Genomic DNA, 17,555 nt, shown 5'->3' with positions numbered 1-17,555 from the left:
TGGTAGGCATTATGCCCCCCCCCATGTCTGGGGAGGACTTTCAGACGTGTCCCCATGTCCCCTCAGCTCCCCGCTGCCGTTCTAACCAGCAAGTGTCGAACAAAAGCCTCCAGAACCCGAGCACAGCTTTGGCAGAGCCAAGCTACCCAACCGAAAAGCTGCCCCCCATGGCTTCCCTCTGCCCAGGCACGCTTCCTGCCTAGGGTTTCATTGTCCCTGGGGCACTGCTCGGTGCACCTCTGACACAGCTGGCCTCCAGGTACAGGGCCCTGGCTCTACAAGCCCCTGGGTGCTGCCCTGGCAGCTCTGTTGCCCTGGGTGCCCAGCACTGTGCTTCCTTCTCCTCTTCCATCCTCTCCTCTCCACCCTCCCCAGCAGAGCTGTGCAGCCATGGCAGGGCACACTGCCAGAGACCAGAAGGTGCAGGGACCACCAAGAGCAGGGCTGCAGCCGAGCTGCTCTAGCAAAGCCCTGGGAGAGGGCTGCCCTTCAGTAGGACTGAAACTCCTCTGTCCTGCAGTGTTCTTGCCCTGCCCCACCAGAGCTCATCCCCCGCTGAGTGTGTATTTCACAGCCACCAAGGAAAGACCCTCAGTGTCAGACACCGTGCTTTGCACACAGGTCTTTACTGATCAGATGGAAGCACTGCTGGTAACAGCCTGGCTGCCCGGCGCTGCTGCTTGGGATCCTGGAGGAGGCTTTTGCTGGACATCAATCTTGGGAGCCTCTGGGCCTCAGAGGCTTTCCTGGATCCCGCCGCTGTGCACCGGATCTGCTCCCCAGAGCTGAGGAACTGAACAGAAAGCTCCGTAGCCTCGTGCAGAGAGAGGTGCAGAGCAGCACTACAGGTCTAGTCAGGACACATGGGGTGAGATCTTTACCCCAGAACTCGTCTGGTTCTATCAAAGTTCATTCTTGGTTGGGATGATGGTCAGAGGGAAGTCAGGGCCAGTCGCTGCTGTCCTGCAGACATCTAGTTGGTGGGCTATAGAAGTATTACATAGCAGGCAACAGCGTACCATTGAGTTCATTGGCTGTTTTCCCCTAAAATCAGATCCCCTTGAGGTATACATCAGACTTCCCATCTCCCGCATTACCCACCAAGTATATCCCGCTCTCGGAGCAAAAGCAGTCCCACGAGTGGGTTTGCCTTTACCTGAAGCAGGAATAACCCAGACTGTCTTCCCCAGCAAACTCTTTACGTGCACCACAGGAACTCTGTCCCCCTCTACAATATGTAAAAGTTCTGACTGGGCTGGGCCAGCCCTGGTGGCAGATCCTCTGGTGTTGAGCAACCAGGTGGCCTGTGGTAAGTGAGTATCCCAATGCTTGAAGGTTCCCCCACCCATTGCTCTCAGTGTAGTTTCTAACAGCCCCTTGTACCTTTCGATTTTCCCAGAGGCTGGTGCATGGCAGGGGATGTGATATACCCACTCAATGCCGTGCTCTTTGGCCCAAGTGTCTGTAAGGTTATTCAGAAATGAGTCCCGTTGTCTGACTCAGCTCTCCCTGGGGTGCCGTGTCCCCACAGGATCTGTTTCTCAAGGCCCAGGACAGTGTTCCGGGCAGTGACGTGGGGCACAGCGTACGTTTCCAGCCATGTGGTGGTTGCTCCCACCATGGTAAGCTCATGGCGCTTGCCTCGGCGGGTTGGAGGCAGTGTGATATAGTCAATCTGCCAGGCCTCCCCATATTTATCCTTCAGCCATCATCCTCCATACCAAAGAGGCTTTAACCGTTTGGCTTGTTTAATTGCAGCACATGTTTCACACCCATGAATAACCTGAGCAATAGTGTCCATTGTTAAGTCCACCCCTCAATCACGAGCCCATCTCTTTGTTGCATCTCTGCCCTGATGGCCTGAAGTGTCATGGGCCCACCGGCCAAAAATAATTCCCCTTTATGTTGCCAATCTAAGTCCATCTGAGCCACTTCAATCTCAGCAGCTTTATGCACTTGTTGGTAGTTCTGGTGTTCCTCAGTGGCCTGACTCTTGGGTGCATGGGCAACTACATTGTATACCTTCACCACCAGGCTCTGCATCGGGGCAGTGATATCTTGCCACAGTGCAGCAGCCCAGGTGGGTTTGCCTCTGCGTTGCCAGTTGCTCTGCTTCCATTGCTGCAACCACCACAATAGGGCATTTGCCACCCTCCATGAGTCAGTATAAAGTACTAGCCGCTTCTTTCCAACCTGAGCATCCCTGGTTCACTTGGAACCCCTCACCCCTTGTCCCATCGCTGAAGGTCCCTCCATGTCCTCCTTATGTTGAGGATGCAGCATTAGCAAAGAGGATGCAGCCCAGGCCATGGGGGGTGTTTATGGCTCCCATTGAGCTTCTCAGCCCCAAATCCATCCCATCTCCCCCCAGTCCTGACCCCCTTTGTGTCCCCACAGCGGGGGCATCGTTCCCATCTGCCCTGCTTGTGAGATGCTCTGAATCCCTATGGAATGCTGTGAATCCCTACGGGATGCTCTGCTTGCAGGATGGTCTGGAGCTCCCTTGTGCCACCAGCTCCTTCCTAAGATCCCTACATCAGGGAACATCCACACTGCAGCACAGAGATGTGGCATCATGGAGTCATGGAGTCATGGAATCATGGGATGGGTTGGGTTAAAGGCACCTTAAAGCTCATCCAGCTCCAACCCCTGCCATGGGCAAGGACAATTTCCATGGAGCAGAATGCTCCAAGCTCCATCCAACCATGCCCACTTCCAGGAACACCACACAAACCCCATTCGTTCTGCACCAATCCCTTTCCAAGCTCTTCTTCCCTCCCACCCCCCCCCCCCCCCAATTCCCTGGATTTTGGGTGCTTTTGAGGAGCAAAAAGCAGCAGTTTTGGGATCAATGTGGGATAAATCCTCACCAGGGACCTTGCTCCATGGGGATGCTGCATCTGCTCCCTGCATCCCACATCCTTGTGGTCCCTTGGGCACCTTCCTGGTCCTATTGGGGGGCTCCCATGTGCCTGTTTGAGCCTTTGGGTGCCCCCCATCTGCTTCCACTGCCCTTTGGAGTACCCCCATCCACATTTGGGTGCTCCCCATCTGCTTCCATTGCCCTTTGGGGTGCCCCCATCCTCCTTTGTGATCCCTGTATTCATCTTTGAGTGCCCCCCATTTGCTTCCATTTTCTTCATCCCACAGAGTTCCAGAGCATCCCATAGGGATTCAAGTCATCCCAAGCCCATCAGACCCCCCCCCATCTCCCCCTGGAACACTCCATGGAACCCCCCATGTCCTCCCCCCCATGGAACCTTCCTCTCTATGACATCAGCCCCAGCACCAAGGGACCTGCATCCAGCACCCTAGGGCAGTTGCGCTTTGGGCACAGTGGTGGTAGCAGCTCCTTGGTGGCAGCAGCTCCTTGGTTGCAGCTCCTTGGTGGCAGCATCTTGGTGTCACCCTCAGTGGTGGTGGCAGCTCCTGTGTGTCACCCTCAGCGCTGATGGCAGCAATGGCTTTGCTCCATGTCCTCATCGTGCTGTCATTGCCCTGGCTCGTGCACGGCTCCTGGGACAGCTGTGGGTGAGTGGCACCAGGCTCCGGGTATTCCATAGAGAGGTGCTGCTGCTTGCTTCCAACCATGGTCACACCAGTGGGGTGGTGGGACTGGGAGAACCCCGCTTCTTCGCCATCACCTCATGCGGTGGCACAGCCTAGCTATGGGGCACCCCATAGGGTCCCTTGTCCCTCAGCACCCTAGGGGGTTGGATGATGCTCATCTTTGGGACACCCCATAGGGTCCCTTGTCCCTGCATCGCCCAATGGGGTGGGACGATGCTCGCTCTTCATTCCTAACCATCAGGTGTTGGGCTTCTGCTTCCAGAGGGACCTGCGGTACCCGTCCCATGGCTGATTACTATGGGATGTCACGCATTGTCGGAGGCATGGATGCGCACCAGGGCGCCTGGCCATGGATGGTCAGCATCCAGTTCCCCACGGCCACCGGCTTCTCGCACATCTGCGGGGGCTCCCTCATCACCCCCCAATGGGTCCTCACGGCCGCTCACTGCTTCATCGGGCAAAAGTAAGGGGGAGAAGGGATTCCAGCCATAGGGAATAGGCAAGGAGCAGCTCCCATCCCGTCTCCTTCCCCATCCTGGATGCTCTGGGAAGAGCGCTCAGGAGAAGGCTGCTTCCAGCTTGACATCCCTTGAGCCTAAGGCTTGCTGGGGCAGTGCTTTCCTTTGGGAAGCAGAAGCAATGTGGCTCCTTCCAAACCCTCTTCTCCATAGAATAGATTAGAATGGAATAGGATGGGATGGAATGGAACGGGATGGAATGGGATGGATCATGGAATGGGTTGGGTGGCAAAGGAGCTTGGGATCATCCAGTTCCAAGCACTTGCCATGGGCAGAGATGCCTTCCATAGAGCAGCTTGCTCCAAGCTGGCCTTGAGCGCTCTCAGGGATGGAGCATCCAAACCTTCTCCATCCATCCCATCTCAGTGACCCAGCACCCTCATAGGGAATCCCTTCCTTATCTCCAACCTGCAATTCCGTCGCATCTCATCACCCCTTGTCCTATGGCTCCAATCCCTGCTCTTCCACTCCCTCCCAGCTTCACCACGGATTGGTACGTGATGGTCGGAATCACGGACCTGGCTTGGGCCAATTCAGAGACCCAGAAACGTTGGATGCGGAAGGTCGTGGTCCATGAGTATTACACCAAGGCCTCCGACGGCTTCGACATCGCCTTGGTGGAGCTGGACCAGCCGGTGCAGTGCGGGTACCACGTGCAGCTCGCCTGCCTGCCCGATGCGACACTCAGGGTATCCCAGCTCTCTGAGTGCTTCATCAGCGGATGGGGCGCGAGGGAAGCCAGAAGTGAGTGCCCGACGGCCCCGTTGGCCTTGGATTGCTGGGTCACGGATTCATGGAATGGGATGAAAGGGAGGGTAAAGCTCATGCGGGTCTATTGGAGGTTGCTCTGACTGGGGTGGAGCATCCCAACCTTCTCCATCCAACCCATCCCAGTCTCCCACCACTTCCTTCAACCTGAGCATCCCTGGTTCAGTTGGAACCCCTCACCCCTTGCCCTATCGCTGAAGGTCCCTCCATGTCCTCCTTATGTTGAGGATGCAGCATCAGCAAAGGGGATGCAGCCCAGGCCATGGAGGAGGTGTTTATGGCTCCCATGGAGCTTCTCAGCCCCAAATACCCCCAAATCCATCCCTTCTACCCCCAGTCCTGACCCCCTTTGTGTCCCCACAGCGGGGGCATCGTCCCCATCTGCCCTGCAGGAGGCCAAGGTCCGCCTCATCGACGTCCAGCTCTGCAACAGCAGCCTGTGGTACCAAGGGGCCATCAAGAGCCACAACCTCTGTGCTGGGTACCCCCAGGGGGGCATCGACACCTGCCAGGTAGGGATGTGCCACTGGGTCCTTCTTCTCCGCCCCCATCTGCAGGGCCTTGCTCTGCATCCCCCTTTATCCCAGCTTCGGAAGCGCATCCAGCTCCTGGTCCATCATCCCTGCACAGGAACCATAGAGGTTGGAGCTTTAAGAGCACTGAGATTCCACCACTAAACCATGTCGTGAGCATGAATTCATGGAATGGGTTAGCTTGTGAAGGAGCTTAAAGCATCCAGTTCTAAGCAAGGGTCACAGATGCCTTCCATTAGACCAGGTTGCTCCAAGCTCCATCCATCCTTCTCCACCCAACCCATCCCAGTGTCCCACCACCCTCATAGTGAACAACTTCCCCTTACCTCCAACCCAAACTCCCCTGTTGTATTTGGAACCCATCACTCCTAGTCTTACGGCTCCAATCCATGCTGAAGGTCACTCTCCACACGCAAATGATGAAGGAGAACGCTTCCATCCCCATGGGGTGACAGCGGTGGTCCCCTCTGGCGTTGCTATGGTGACCCGTGCCCATCCTCATCCTCTCCCGTTTTCCTCCATAAGGTGACAGTGGCGGTCCCTTCCGGTGTTGCCATGGCCGCCCATCCGCATCCTCATCCTCTCTGATTCTCCTCCATAGGGTGACAGCAGTGGTCGCCTCAGGCGTTGCCATGGCCACCAATCCCCATCCTCATCCCCTCTCTGATTCTCCTCCATAGGGTGACAGCGGCGGTCCCCTCATGTGCCGGGACACCCGTGCCAACTTCTTCTGGGTTGTGGGGCTGACAAGCTGGGGCCGTGGCTGTGCCAGGGCCAAGCAACCGGGGGTCTACACCTCCACACGGCACTTCCATGACTGGATCCTCCACCAGCTGCGGATGTTCCGCTCCGCGGGAGCCTCCACAACGCCCCTGACATGGAGCCACCAGTATGTCTCCCATGCTCCCATCCAGCAGACGATGCCGGCTCCGACAGCCTCCAGCATCAGTGGCATCTGCTCCTTCCCATACCGGCTGCTGAAGGAATTAATCAGTCAGGTGCAGGAGCTGCTGCAGGCTCTAAGGGGCAAGAAGACTTGAGGAGCGGCATCGCTTGAAGCTGGCTTGAGCTTCAATAAAGTTGCCTTATTTTCCCATTGAGGAGATGCTTCGCCTGCCCATCTCCTGGTCCATGGGGAGGGATGGGAATGAGGGATGGAGGGCAGGGAACCGTGGGAAGCAGGAGCTGGAATCAACCAGGTTGGGAAAGACCTTCAGGAGCATCAAGTCCAATATTGCCCCACCATTAGAGCATGGCATGAAGAGGGAGGGGGGACAGCTTCCATTAGAGCAGGTTGCTCCAAGCCTCATCCATCCTTCTCCATCCAAGCCATCCCAGTGTCCCAGCACCCTCACTTCCTTACCTCCAACCTAAACTTCCCTGTTCCAGTTGGAATCCATCACCCCAGCTCCAATCCATGCTGAAGCCTCCTCTCCACACCCAAATAATGAAGCAGAACCCAAACTTCCATGGTTCTGCTTCATCCCTGCATCCAGCTGGAGCATCCCACTTCCAGGCTTGGGATCTTCCCTTAGGACCTCACAAGCTTCAAGGCTGTATCCATCCCAGCACCAAGCACCGTCCCAGCTCCCAACACCCATCCCAGCACCCTTTGGACCTCTCCCAAATGCCAGCACTGGGGTCCCCAGTGCCAGGAGCAGGGACTGGGGCCAGGGCTCACCCTTGTCCAGCTGGCTGGGTCCCCATTCACCCCACTAACTGGCACTGGGACCCCATTCACCCCTCATACCATTAAGATCCCATGAAGATCCCATTAGGACCCCATTAAGATCCCATTAAGTCTCCATTAGGATCCCATTAGGACTCCATTATTATTCCATTAATACGCCTTTAAGACCTAATTAATATCCTACTAGGACCCCATTAATATCCCATTAGTATGCCATTAGGACCCCATTAGGATCCATTAAGACCCCATTACGATCCATTAAGACCACATTAAGTTCCCATGAGGATCCAATTAGGACCCCATTAAGATCCCATTAGGATGACATTAGGAGCCCTTTAGGACCCCCATTAAGATCCAATTAGGATCTATTAAGGCCCCATTAAGACCCCATTAGGATCCCTTTAGGATCCTATTAAGAGCCCATTAAGATCCTGTCGTGGTTTAAACCCAGCCATGCAGCTCGTTCACTCACTCCCCGCCTTCCTCCATCCCCCTACTCCCAGAGGGATGGAGAAGTGAATCGAAAAGAATGCAACTCCCCCCGGTTGAGGTAAGAACAGTTTAGTAACTAAGGTATAACACAAATCACTGCTGCTACACCAATAGTAGCAATGATAAAGGAAACACCAAGGGAAGAAAGTACACCACCTCACCACCCACCGACCGATAACTTGCCACCCAAGCCCAACCAAACACTGACTGATACCCAGTCCAAACCCGCAGTCCTCCCCCTTCCGGGTCACTCCCCGTTACATCCCGGGCATGACGTGCTGTGGTACGGAATACCTCTTTGGTCAGTTTGGGTCAGGTGTCCTGTCCCTGCTTCCTCCCAGCTTCCCTCCTCCCTGGCAGAGCATGAGGCTCACAAAGTCCTTGGGCAGACCAAACATTAGAGCAGTAACTAAGAACATCGGTGCTATCAGCGCTGTTCCCAGGCTGAGAGTCAAAACCACAGCACTGCAGCAGCTACCAAGAAGGAGAAAAAATGACTGCTACTGCTAAACCCAGGATACATGCCCCACTTGTGGGATGCTCTGAACACCTATGGGATGCTCTGCTTGTGGGATGATCTGAATCCCTGTGGGATGCTCTGGAGCCCTATGGGATGCTCTGAATCCCTATGGGATGGTCTCCTTGTGAGATGCTCTGAATCCCTATGGAATGCTGTGAATCCCTATGGGATGAGATGCCCCATGACAGGGAGGGATGCACTGGTAGTGGTGGGGCCAGGCAGAGGAGTACCAGAGCATCTCCAGGTAAGTGGGTGTGGAGACAGTGTTCTCACAGGAGAATGGATAATTGGTACATGAACTCTGAATAATCCCGAAAGATGCGGCAAGACCACGAGAGGCCCGAGGAAGCTTAAGCAAGCAAGATAAGAAGAAGCTGGAATTCACTGAGTTAATGAGAACTGTGGGCTGTTGGCAAGCTTTCGAGGTCAAGTTCTCACACCTGTGCTATTCCAGTGCCCCCCATTCCCTCCCAATCTATCCCATTCCCCCACATTCCCTCCGTGATGCCCCTTCACTCCCAGTCTATTCCATTCCTCCCTGGTCACTGTGTGTGGTCACTGTGTGTGGTCACTGTGTGTGTGGTCACTGTGTGTGCGGTCACTGTGTGCGGTCACTCTGTCTGTGGTCACTGTGTCTGTGGTCACTGAGTGTCTGGTGGTTGTGCGTAAGAAGCAGCTACTTGGCCATAGACAGAGCAGAATCCAAACAGCCCCAGAGGGACCACGCTTTTAGTATTACTGTAGGGATGACCCAGAGCAGAGTTTCTGTCTCTCCGCTGTCCTTTCCAGGACAGTTTTACAGTCCTGCACTGAAATTGCCACTGCTCAAAGCAGTGGAGGACAACCAGTGAAATAATAATAATAATAAAGAGCAATAATAATAATAATAATGATAACACAGCTGTGTTTGAACAGGGGAAGCCAGTACCCACAAGCAGAGGGGGCTGGAAAAGGGCCACCACCTGAGCTGGCTCCTACAGCACAGCCTGGCCCTTCTGCCTTCCCCCAGCCCAAGGGGACAACACGACCCATCAGCTCCTCGACGATGGTGCGGTGCCTTTACTATTGCTCTGAAGTGAAGGCTGACAGCAGCGTACAAGGACAGTCCTTTTCTGGACACCTCACTCCTGGGCAGAAATCCTAGAGACTTCATTTAATGCCAGGAATCCAAGGAGCTACAATACGCTTTTTAACGCCAGCACAGCAAACAAAAAGTGACACGGAAACCCCTGAGGCACTAACGAGCAGCACAAGGGCTCCCGCTGAGCCCACTACCCCTCACAGACCAGACACCTCTTAAAAAGAGGTTCCTGCAAAGAAGCCACGGGCAGAAGATAACCCTGGCAAGTCCGGCACAAGCAACCAATGTAGAAACGGCACCGCTGACCCTCCTCCTGCTCCTCCCACGAGCTCTTTGCCAGCCACGCAGAGGGGCAAAATCAAGGATGAACAAATCAGATCTGAGAAGAATTTGGCCCCCAAAATTCGACAAGATCAAGAAGCCTGTCTGAAATAGGAATTCACACCCACTGTCGTGTAGGATGAGTCTCGCCCTCAGCACATGCTGTGCCTTGACACGGTAGCTGACTGTGTCACGTCACTGCCACAAGCAGATGTTCAAACCCAAAGCATCCAGAACAGGCAGACAAACCTCTACCGTTTTTCAGCAACGTTTCAAGTCACACAATAGTCAGTCAAGGTCTTTACAAAACATCCCTAAACAAGAACAGAAGCCTCTTTGACAGTTTCTCCCTCAAAAGCAATACCAAAAAGCCACACACCCTTGAGGAAACACTCGTCCTTCCGGGTAGCTGGTGTCTTACCATGGCTCTTCCCCAAGGCAGCAATGACCACGGATGTGGGGGCTCCAAACTTCAGGACACAGTCCTCCGGCAGTCACCAGCTCTGGGCCAGAGTCCTCCCACACCCAGCAGTGCCCCTCGCTGTTCCTCTCTTCCCCTGCCTGACTCCCTGCCTTTAGTTTTTAATTCCCCCTGTGTGTTGTGGAGCCTGTTGCTATTTCCCCCTTTTCCAAATCTCTCTCTCCCTCCCACTCCCTTCTCTTCTTTCAAGCCTTGCTTTCCCTCTCTGTCTTGCAGCCTGCCTCCCCCGCTCCCCCTGCATTCCCTCCTCGCCAGGCCGTGCTTCCCTCTGGGCTCCATCCTGCTCCCCGCCCTTTGGAGGCCGTCGCTGCTCTCTCCCTCTCCGCCTCCTCCCCCCGACCCACACTGCTGCTGCCCCTCAGCCTCTCCGGCTCGCTCCTGCCCTGCTCCTCCCCCTGCTCACTCCCCGCGGCCCCTCCCACCCGCTCCCCCTGCTCCCTCGGGCCTATGCCCAGGGGACGGTGGCCCAGCAGGGCCCGGCAGAGGGAGGAGCGCCCCGGGGCATGCTGGGAGCTGTAGTGCTAGGGCAGGGGCTGCCGGCGGCCATGTTGGTGTTGGGGGTTGCGGCCCAGCTCAGGGGAGGGCCTGCCCAGGAGGAAAGGGGAGAGCACAGAGAGGCAGAGGGAGAAGGGCCTGGGCTGAAGAGTTTCCCCGGCAGGACGGAGAGCGGGAGCTGTGGTGAGTGCCCGGCCCTTGGGGCCGTGTCTGCCTCTCATCTCTCCAAGCTCCCCCCTCCCTTTTCCCTTGCTGTCATTTGTTTCCCTTCCCCATACCTCTCTTCTATTACTGTGCTGTCCTCCACGTCCCTCTGTTCTTCAAGTCCTTCTTTCTCTCCCACTCTACCGGCCCCTTCTGCTTGTTGCAGCTCATTCTGTATCCCACTGGCCCTGTCTTTCTCCCTGCCTGCTTCTCCTCTCCCTGGCTGTGTCTGCTGCTCCCAGACCCTTCCTCCATCGCTCTGCAGGGCTTCTGATACTTCTCTTTCTTTCTGCATCCCTCTGAGCTGCTCGTTGCTCCTGTACTTCTCTTTCTCTTAGTTGTTATTCTTGTTTGTTGCTCTGGTTTTAGAATCATAGAATAGTGAGGGCTGGAAAGGACCTTAAGATCATCCAGTTCCAACCCCCCCTGCCTTGGGCAGGAGGACCTCACATTAAACCATGTCACCCAAGGCTCTGTCCAGGCTGGCCTTGAGCACCGCCAGGGATGGAGCATTCACAAGTTCCTTTGGTGCCCTGTGCCAGCGCCTCAGCACCCTCACAGGGAAGAGCTTCTGCCTTATAGCTAAGCTAAACTTCCCCTGTTTCAGTTTGAACCCATCACCCCTTGTCCTATCACTCCAGTCCCTGATGAAGAGCCTTGTAGTCTCTCTTCAGGTGCTGGAAGCTGCTCTGAGATCTCCCTGCAGCCTTCTCTTCTCCAGGCTGAACAGCCCCAATGTTCTCAGCGTTTCTCCATAGGGGAGGTGCTCCAGCCCCTGATCATCCTCGTGGCCTCCTCTGGACTTGTTCCAACAGCTCCATGTCCTTCTTACGTTGAGGACACCAGAACTGCACACAGTGCTGCAAGTGGGGTCTCAGAAGAGCAGAGCAGAGGGGCAGGGTCAGCTCCTTGGACCTGCTGGTCACGCTCCTTTTGATGCAGCCCAGGATTACGGTTTGCTGAAGCCGGCTCATGTTCACTTTCTCATTGACCAGCACTGCCAGGTCCTTCTCCTCAGGGCTGCTCTGAATCTCTCCTCTGCCCAACCTGTAGCTGTGCCTGGGATTGCTCCGCCCCAGGTGTAGGAGCTTGCATTTGGCTTGGTTGAACTTCTTGAGGCTGGCATTGGCCAGCTCTCAGGCGTGTCAAGGTCCCTCTGGATGGCATTCCTTCCCTTGAGCGTATCGACCGAACCACACAGCTTGGTGTTGCTAGCAAGCTCTCCCTGCCCCTATTTCTTTTTTACCTACTCACCTTTCCTCTACCCACCACGTCTTTTGGTGATCTCTGTCAATCCCGTAGTCCTTCCTTCTCTCTGCCCTGCTCCCTCTCCCTCTGTTTGCCTCTCTTCCTCTTTCCGTGCTGCTTCTTTCTCCATCTCTGTGCAGATGCCTTCCCTTTTTTCCTCTCATGTCCTTCTTTCCCTTTCTTCTGTCTTTCTCTCTATCCCATTCCCTGTTCCATCCTTTCTTGCTAAGCCTCTCTGTCCAGCTGGCTGTGCCTTCTTTCACTCTTGATCTGGAATTTTTCTTTCCCCTCTCTTGTCCTGATGCCCAGCAGTTGGTTTTGTCCTCCAGTGCTGCCCTGCTCTCTCTTCCTTCTTTCTCTCTCATTCTGGCCTGCTCTCTCTTCCCATTTTTTTCATTCCTTCATCTTGAGCCTGAAGCCCATCAGGATTTTCTGATCCATCACTTGTCTTGCATTCCGTCCCTGCTCTTTTCTCTCTTTCTTTTAGTTCTGCTGCCTTTCTCTTCTTTCCCTTCTTTCTCCGCCTCTGCCCTGCTCCGTCCCTCTCATTTTCTCTCTGTTTCCCTCCTGCTCCCTGTCTTTGCCCTGCCCCCCCATTTTTCTGTCATACTTCCTCTTAGGGCTCCCCACCACCACTACTCTGTCCTGCTCTCTGTCGCTGGTATTTCTCAGTCAGCAGCACAGTGTGTTTTTTGTCCTTCCATCTCTCTGTCCTGCTGCCCAGCCCTGGCTTTCTTACCTCCAACTCTGTTCTGCTCCCCATCTCTTATTTTTGCCTGTCTTTGCCTTTGTCCTGCCTTCCTGTCCCTTTTTCCCTCTCTCTCACCTGTCCTGCTGCCTGTGCTTTTCTTGGAGAATCTGTGTCCTGCTGTTCCCTGGCACCTACTGTGAATCCCAGTCAATGTGAAATTGAACTTACCTGATCTTGAATGAAATCAGACCAATTGCATCTGGTTTCCTTCCTGTCTCCAGTTCCAGCTGACTTTGCTGGCACTAATTCATGATCATAAGACCTGAGCTGCAAGTATACTGACGGCATCACTCACTTTGGTAATGGGGTGGGTGGTCTGTGATAAGGTACTTGAGTGCTGGTGCTGCTTTCATGAGCATTCTCTGGTCTTGCCACTTCAGAGCTCTTCCTTTTTTTTCCAGAAACTTGAAGACAGCATTTTTTATTCTGGGGTTCACACTGGAGCTGGACGGAACGCGTGGTATAATGGGCTCTGTCAATGGGAGAGAGAGCCCTGCTTTTTCGTTGTTGTTTTCTAATGCTCTGTGAACTTTGGTAAGCAAAGGGAAGAGTGGTTGAAAGAGTCTCTTGAGAGTAACTTGTTCCTATAGCGTGCCTATCTTCACCTTATGGTGAAGGTTTCTTACAGGAAGCATGATTTTGCTGAGCTACGAGGTTGCCTTGGCTTGGTAAATGTGACAAGCGTTGTCTTCAAAGGTAGTGAAGCTGTAGCAAAACTAGCGGGAAAAGCTAGTTTCTTCCTAGAACGCTGCCTGATAAAATAGTAGCAGGTAAAGGCACTTGCAGTTGGCTTTTCTATGCAGTCTTTGTGCAGAGCTTTTGGCACTTTTGGTACTTTTTGTATTGATTGATTTCTGTGAAGGAAGGAGGAATGAGGGAAAAAATAGTGCAGCTTGTCTGAACGGCTGCTTCACTGCAGGCAGGGTTTGAGTCTTCATGCTAGAGCAGGTCTTTACTATAGTTTATAAACAAAGATGAGCTGTAAGGAAAGCTTCATCAGAAATAAGGCTAATTTTGCTAAATTTGGTGCTCTGCTGCAACTGAGAGATGATTTGGCAGTATTTACATCCCAGCTACGTGCCAGTGTGTTAACACAGGCCATCAAGGTTTTTTGAGCAGTACTCCTGGACTGCAGGTGATGTGCCTGGGTGGTACCAAGACCCTGGGTGAAACCAGCTCTGCCAGCTGTTAAAGCTCAGAGGATGTGACAGAATGGAAACCATCCTTGTAGCGGACACCGACCACCAAAGGTGCGATGTGCTGCTGCTATCCCACCAGCCTGGGGATGTGGGGACTTTCGCTGAGAGCCCGGAAAGGATCCTGTTTTCTGCTCCAATAGAGGCTTTTTGTGCCCCCCGTCCCAGGAGGCTTATTAGCCACGGCTGCTTCCTTGAGATCTCAGAAAAGACGCTGCAAGAGGCAGAGACTGTGGTGGCATTGCTGGTTTAAGGAGTTTGGTGTAACCTTTTGCCCCTTGCCTTCCTGTCCCACAGTACAATATGCTCTTTCATGCCAGTGAAACTACCTGGAGCAGCCCAGTGAGCAGTGAATGTCTTAACCAGGGTGTTAGCACGTCCCAGTTGCCCTGTGTGTGCTTTTCTGTGGCTCAGGGTGTAAGTGGAGGAGGTTTGTAGTTGTGCAGCTTTCTAAAACCTGGATCAGGGTAGTGAGCTGCCTGAGAGCATTTGCAACATGCACTGAAAATAGGTGGCCAGGTTCACAAGTCAGAAGTTCTTGGGCTTGTTGCTGAAGCCTCTGTCTGCTTAAATCATGCATCTAAGGATGAAGTTGATTTTTTGAGGGAGAAGCTGGAGGGTTCCCTTGTGCACGTGGATGCTTTTGTTAACTGTGTTTTTCTGCTTTAGGCCTCATCACGCAGGCAGATGTTTTGCTGCATGTAGCCTTCTGACCAGCCGTGGCATCTCAAGAAATCCTGATGTCTGTCAGCAGCACTGGTGAGCAGCTGGGAATTTCTGTGTGTCCTGCAGCCTGCTGAGCCCCAGTACTGGCAGCTGGGTACCCTGGACTTTCTGCCACTGTCTCCAGTTCACCACAGAATGGCTTGGCCATTCCCCATAGCCAGCCTGACCCACATCACACAGCAGTCCTATTCAAGTTACGTTTTCAGTGAGACTCCTTCCGGAGTGATCATTTCCTGGGAGGACAGTGCGATGATGGAGGTAAAGTGTCCCCCCATGAACAGAAGGCTTCTGGGCCTCCACAGGGGCAGTGCCTTGGAGGACACCTTTCAGACTGGGGAGAGGGGTAGCGTCTAAAAATTCTTCCACTGGCATGTGCTGTCCAAGGAGAGAGGCTAGGACACAAAATACGGAATTTCAAGAGTAATTCTTTGTTCATGGCCATGAGGTGTACCAGTCAAATTGTGGGGCATCCTGAGCGTGGTTTTACAGAATCATAGAATTGTTAGGGTTGGAAGCGAACTCTGGAGATCTTCCAGTCCGGCCCCTTGCCGAGGCAGGGCCACCCAGAGCAAGTTACACAGGAATGTGTCTGGGTGGTTTTGGAATGTCTCCGGAGAGGGGGACTCCACAGCCCCCCTGGGCACCCTGTTCCAGTGCTCTGACACCCTCACTGGAAAGAAGTTCTTCCTCGTGTTGAGATGAAACTTGTTGTGCTTTAGTTTATGGCCATTGCTCCTCATCCTGTCGCTGGGTAGCACTGAAAGGAGTCTGGCACCATCCTCTTGGCACCTGCCTTTCAGATATTTATATGCATTGATGACAATCCCTTCTCAGTCGCCTCTTCTCTAGACTAAACAGGCTGTGGTTCTTACACATGGTTCTTACACCTTTCAAGCACTCAGTGGTTTGACCAGTGCCTACTCAACACACACATATACTCCTGTTTTGCAAAGCAGCTCTAATTGCGTGGCGTTGTCCTCCATCTGCTTCTTTCTTGACCACGACATCCCTGCAGCTGGTCTTGCTGCCGTACTGTCTCTGTGCTGCGAGGTGAGGGAAGGGTTTCACTGAGATGTCAGAGGGGCTGGGCTGCTGCTCTGTTCTGGGTAGTGCAGAGGTATCCTTTCTTCTTCAGAATTGGGGCTGTTCTTCTCCCCCTTGCAGTGATCTGGGGTTCTTCAGTTGTGCTACTGAATCACAGCTACGCAGCTTACAGTGTCAACTATATGTACCTGAAGAAAGTTCATCCAGCTTCATAGTCTAAACACCAATTGCTACAATAGTTAGGGAAAGAGATTCTCCTGACAGTCCCTTCTTTTTTTGTGACCTTTAGGTTCACACTGTCCTATTCACTGTTCAAGGCATATGTTGAGTTCATAAGGTCACTGAGAACAGACATACATCGTTACAAAGCAAAACAAGAGAGGGACTACAACAACTCTGCTCCTTTGAGTTCACAGTCCTCTACCTTTGTTGGGAGTCAGGAAGTTAGCCACCCAAATAGGTTTAGTGGAAATCCCTGCCTTACTTCATGTAATATTTTTAAATGAGTCTTTATCTTGTTTCTGTCTCCCACATTGGAGATATTCAAGGCCCGCCTGGACAAGTTCCTGTGTGATGTACCCTAGGTTACCCTGCTCTTGCAGGGGGGTTGGACCAGATGATCTCTTGAGCTCCCTTCCAACCCTTGGGATTCTGTGATTCTGTCAGTTTTGTTGTTCTGGTACTGATTCACATAAAACCCCAGTGGCTATTAGTCAATACTGCACATGCTCTGTCATGCACATTCTCTGTCCTGTAGTTCTAAAAGGTGGTCTAGAGCTGATTGATTCCGTATTACCATTTGTGATAAGGATTTGGTTTCTTCCTGTAGGGCTATAATGCTGTTTGCGCTTTCAGGAGTGGCTTTTTCTAATGGCCTTGACATATTTGCTATATAGCTTGTTCTAGTTTTGCAACCCCTCACTGTGATACAAAAGCTGTTACAGAGAGGGGGAATTCAGAGCTACATTCTGCCAGAGGGCTGCAACACTTTTTCCTGTAGCTATCAGTAGTTAAGAGTGAGGGGATCAGAAGAGATACTGATTCTGACCTGGGCCTCTCCCAGTGCTGGTGGTTCATTTGTTACTTTTTAGTCCTTTCCTGCAGAGTTCAAGCAACTGTGGGTGTGTGAGACTGGGGAAGTCCATTGGTTGATGGCAATAAACGTAAATGGTCATTGGCTGCTTTGACTGAAGTCTGTGATTCTTTAAGATGCGCTCAAGCACCTTGTTATGTCCCCTGCGTTTGCTGGCTCCGTGGCACAGAGAGCTGAGCAGCACAGAGGGGCTGCATCCGGCCCAGGATGCTTCAACCTGGCTGGATGTTGACGGGAGGGTCACTGTAGTGACAGCGTGGGGATGACAGGGTGGTCACTGTGTGAGGTCAGGCTGGGGTGACAGCAGGGACAGGAGCAGCTCAGGGCGGTGACAGGCCCAGGTCCCCCTGCTTGGGTGGGGGTGCTTGGACCTGCCTTTTGTCACAGTGCGCTGGGTCGCCTGGGTGTGCTGTGTTGTGGCAACGGGGGCAGAGGTGCTTGAGTCGCCGTAGAGGTTGGTCAGGCCTCGGAGTGCTGCATGCGGGAGAGGACACTGAGGCCAGCTAGGGCTTTGGGGAACTCTCCCCCCCTGGGCTTTGAGGAGGACTGGGGCAGGTGCCAACACATGGCACAGCTCACTTGCTGAGGGCCATAGCCTGGAGCTGTTAAGGTGGCAAAGCCAGGGCCTCACTACACCACGATGGAGGCTTGAGGCTCTGTCAGCCGAGGCTGCCTGATGTGTCAGGGCCTGGCTGTGGCAGAGTGCTGCAGCCTCTGAACGCCATTGGCCAGGCAAGCTCAGCCCGTGCTGCTCACCCCAGCCCCCTCGGTGGGCTTTGCCGCGTGCCCTCACCTTGGCAGAGGCTGCAAGGCCTCTACCTGTC

At 53.7% G+C, this 17,555-nt stretch overlaps 1 protein-coding gene across 1 annotated transcript; it reads left to right on the top strand.

Moving 5' to 3' along the window:
• Positions 1 to 3,451: 3,451 nt before the first annotated feature.
• On the top strand, positions 3,452 to 6,429 carry LOC133215135 (acrosin-like). The gene is made up of 5 exons (XM_061358901.1): positions 3,452 to 3,531; positions 3,833 to 4,033; positions 4,567 to 4,832; positions 5,220 to 5,368; positions 6,070 to 6,429. The coding sequence occupies exons 1-5, from the start codon at positions 3,452 to 3,454 to the stop codon at positions 6,427 to 6,429; spliced, it is 1,056 nt and encodes a 351-aa protein (XP_061214885.1).
• Positions 6,430 to 17,555: the final 11,126 nt, after the last annotated feature.

The sequence above is a fragment of the Neopsephotus bourkii genome, unplaced genomic scaffold, assembly GCF_033783945.1.
Source record: "Neopsephotus bourkii isolate Nb327-2 ecotype Australia unplaced genomic scaffold, CSIRO-AGI_Nbou_v1 NB_956, whole genome shotgun sequence".
Taxonomy (NCBI): domain Eukaryota; kingdom Metazoa; phylum Chordata; class Aves; order Psittaciformes; family Psittacidae; genus Neopsephotus; species Neopsephotus bourkii.
This window is presented reverse-complemented; position numbering and strand designations above follow the sequence as displayed.

Excerpts from the sequence above, each read along its gene's own strand:
- LOC133215135 (XM_061358901.1), top strand. The coding sequence starts at position 3,452 with ATGGCAGCAATGGCTTTGCTCCATGTCCTCATCGTGCTGTCATTGCCC. Across the intron at positions 4,034-4,566 it reads CACTGCTTCATCGGGCAAAA|CTTCACCACGGATTGGTACG; the intron begins GTAAGGGGGAGA and ends ACTCCCTCCCAG. Across the intron at positions 5,369-6,069 it reads GGGGCATCGACACCTGCCAG|GGTGACAGCGGCGGTCCCCT; the intron begins GTAGGGATGTGC and ends TCTCCTCCATAG.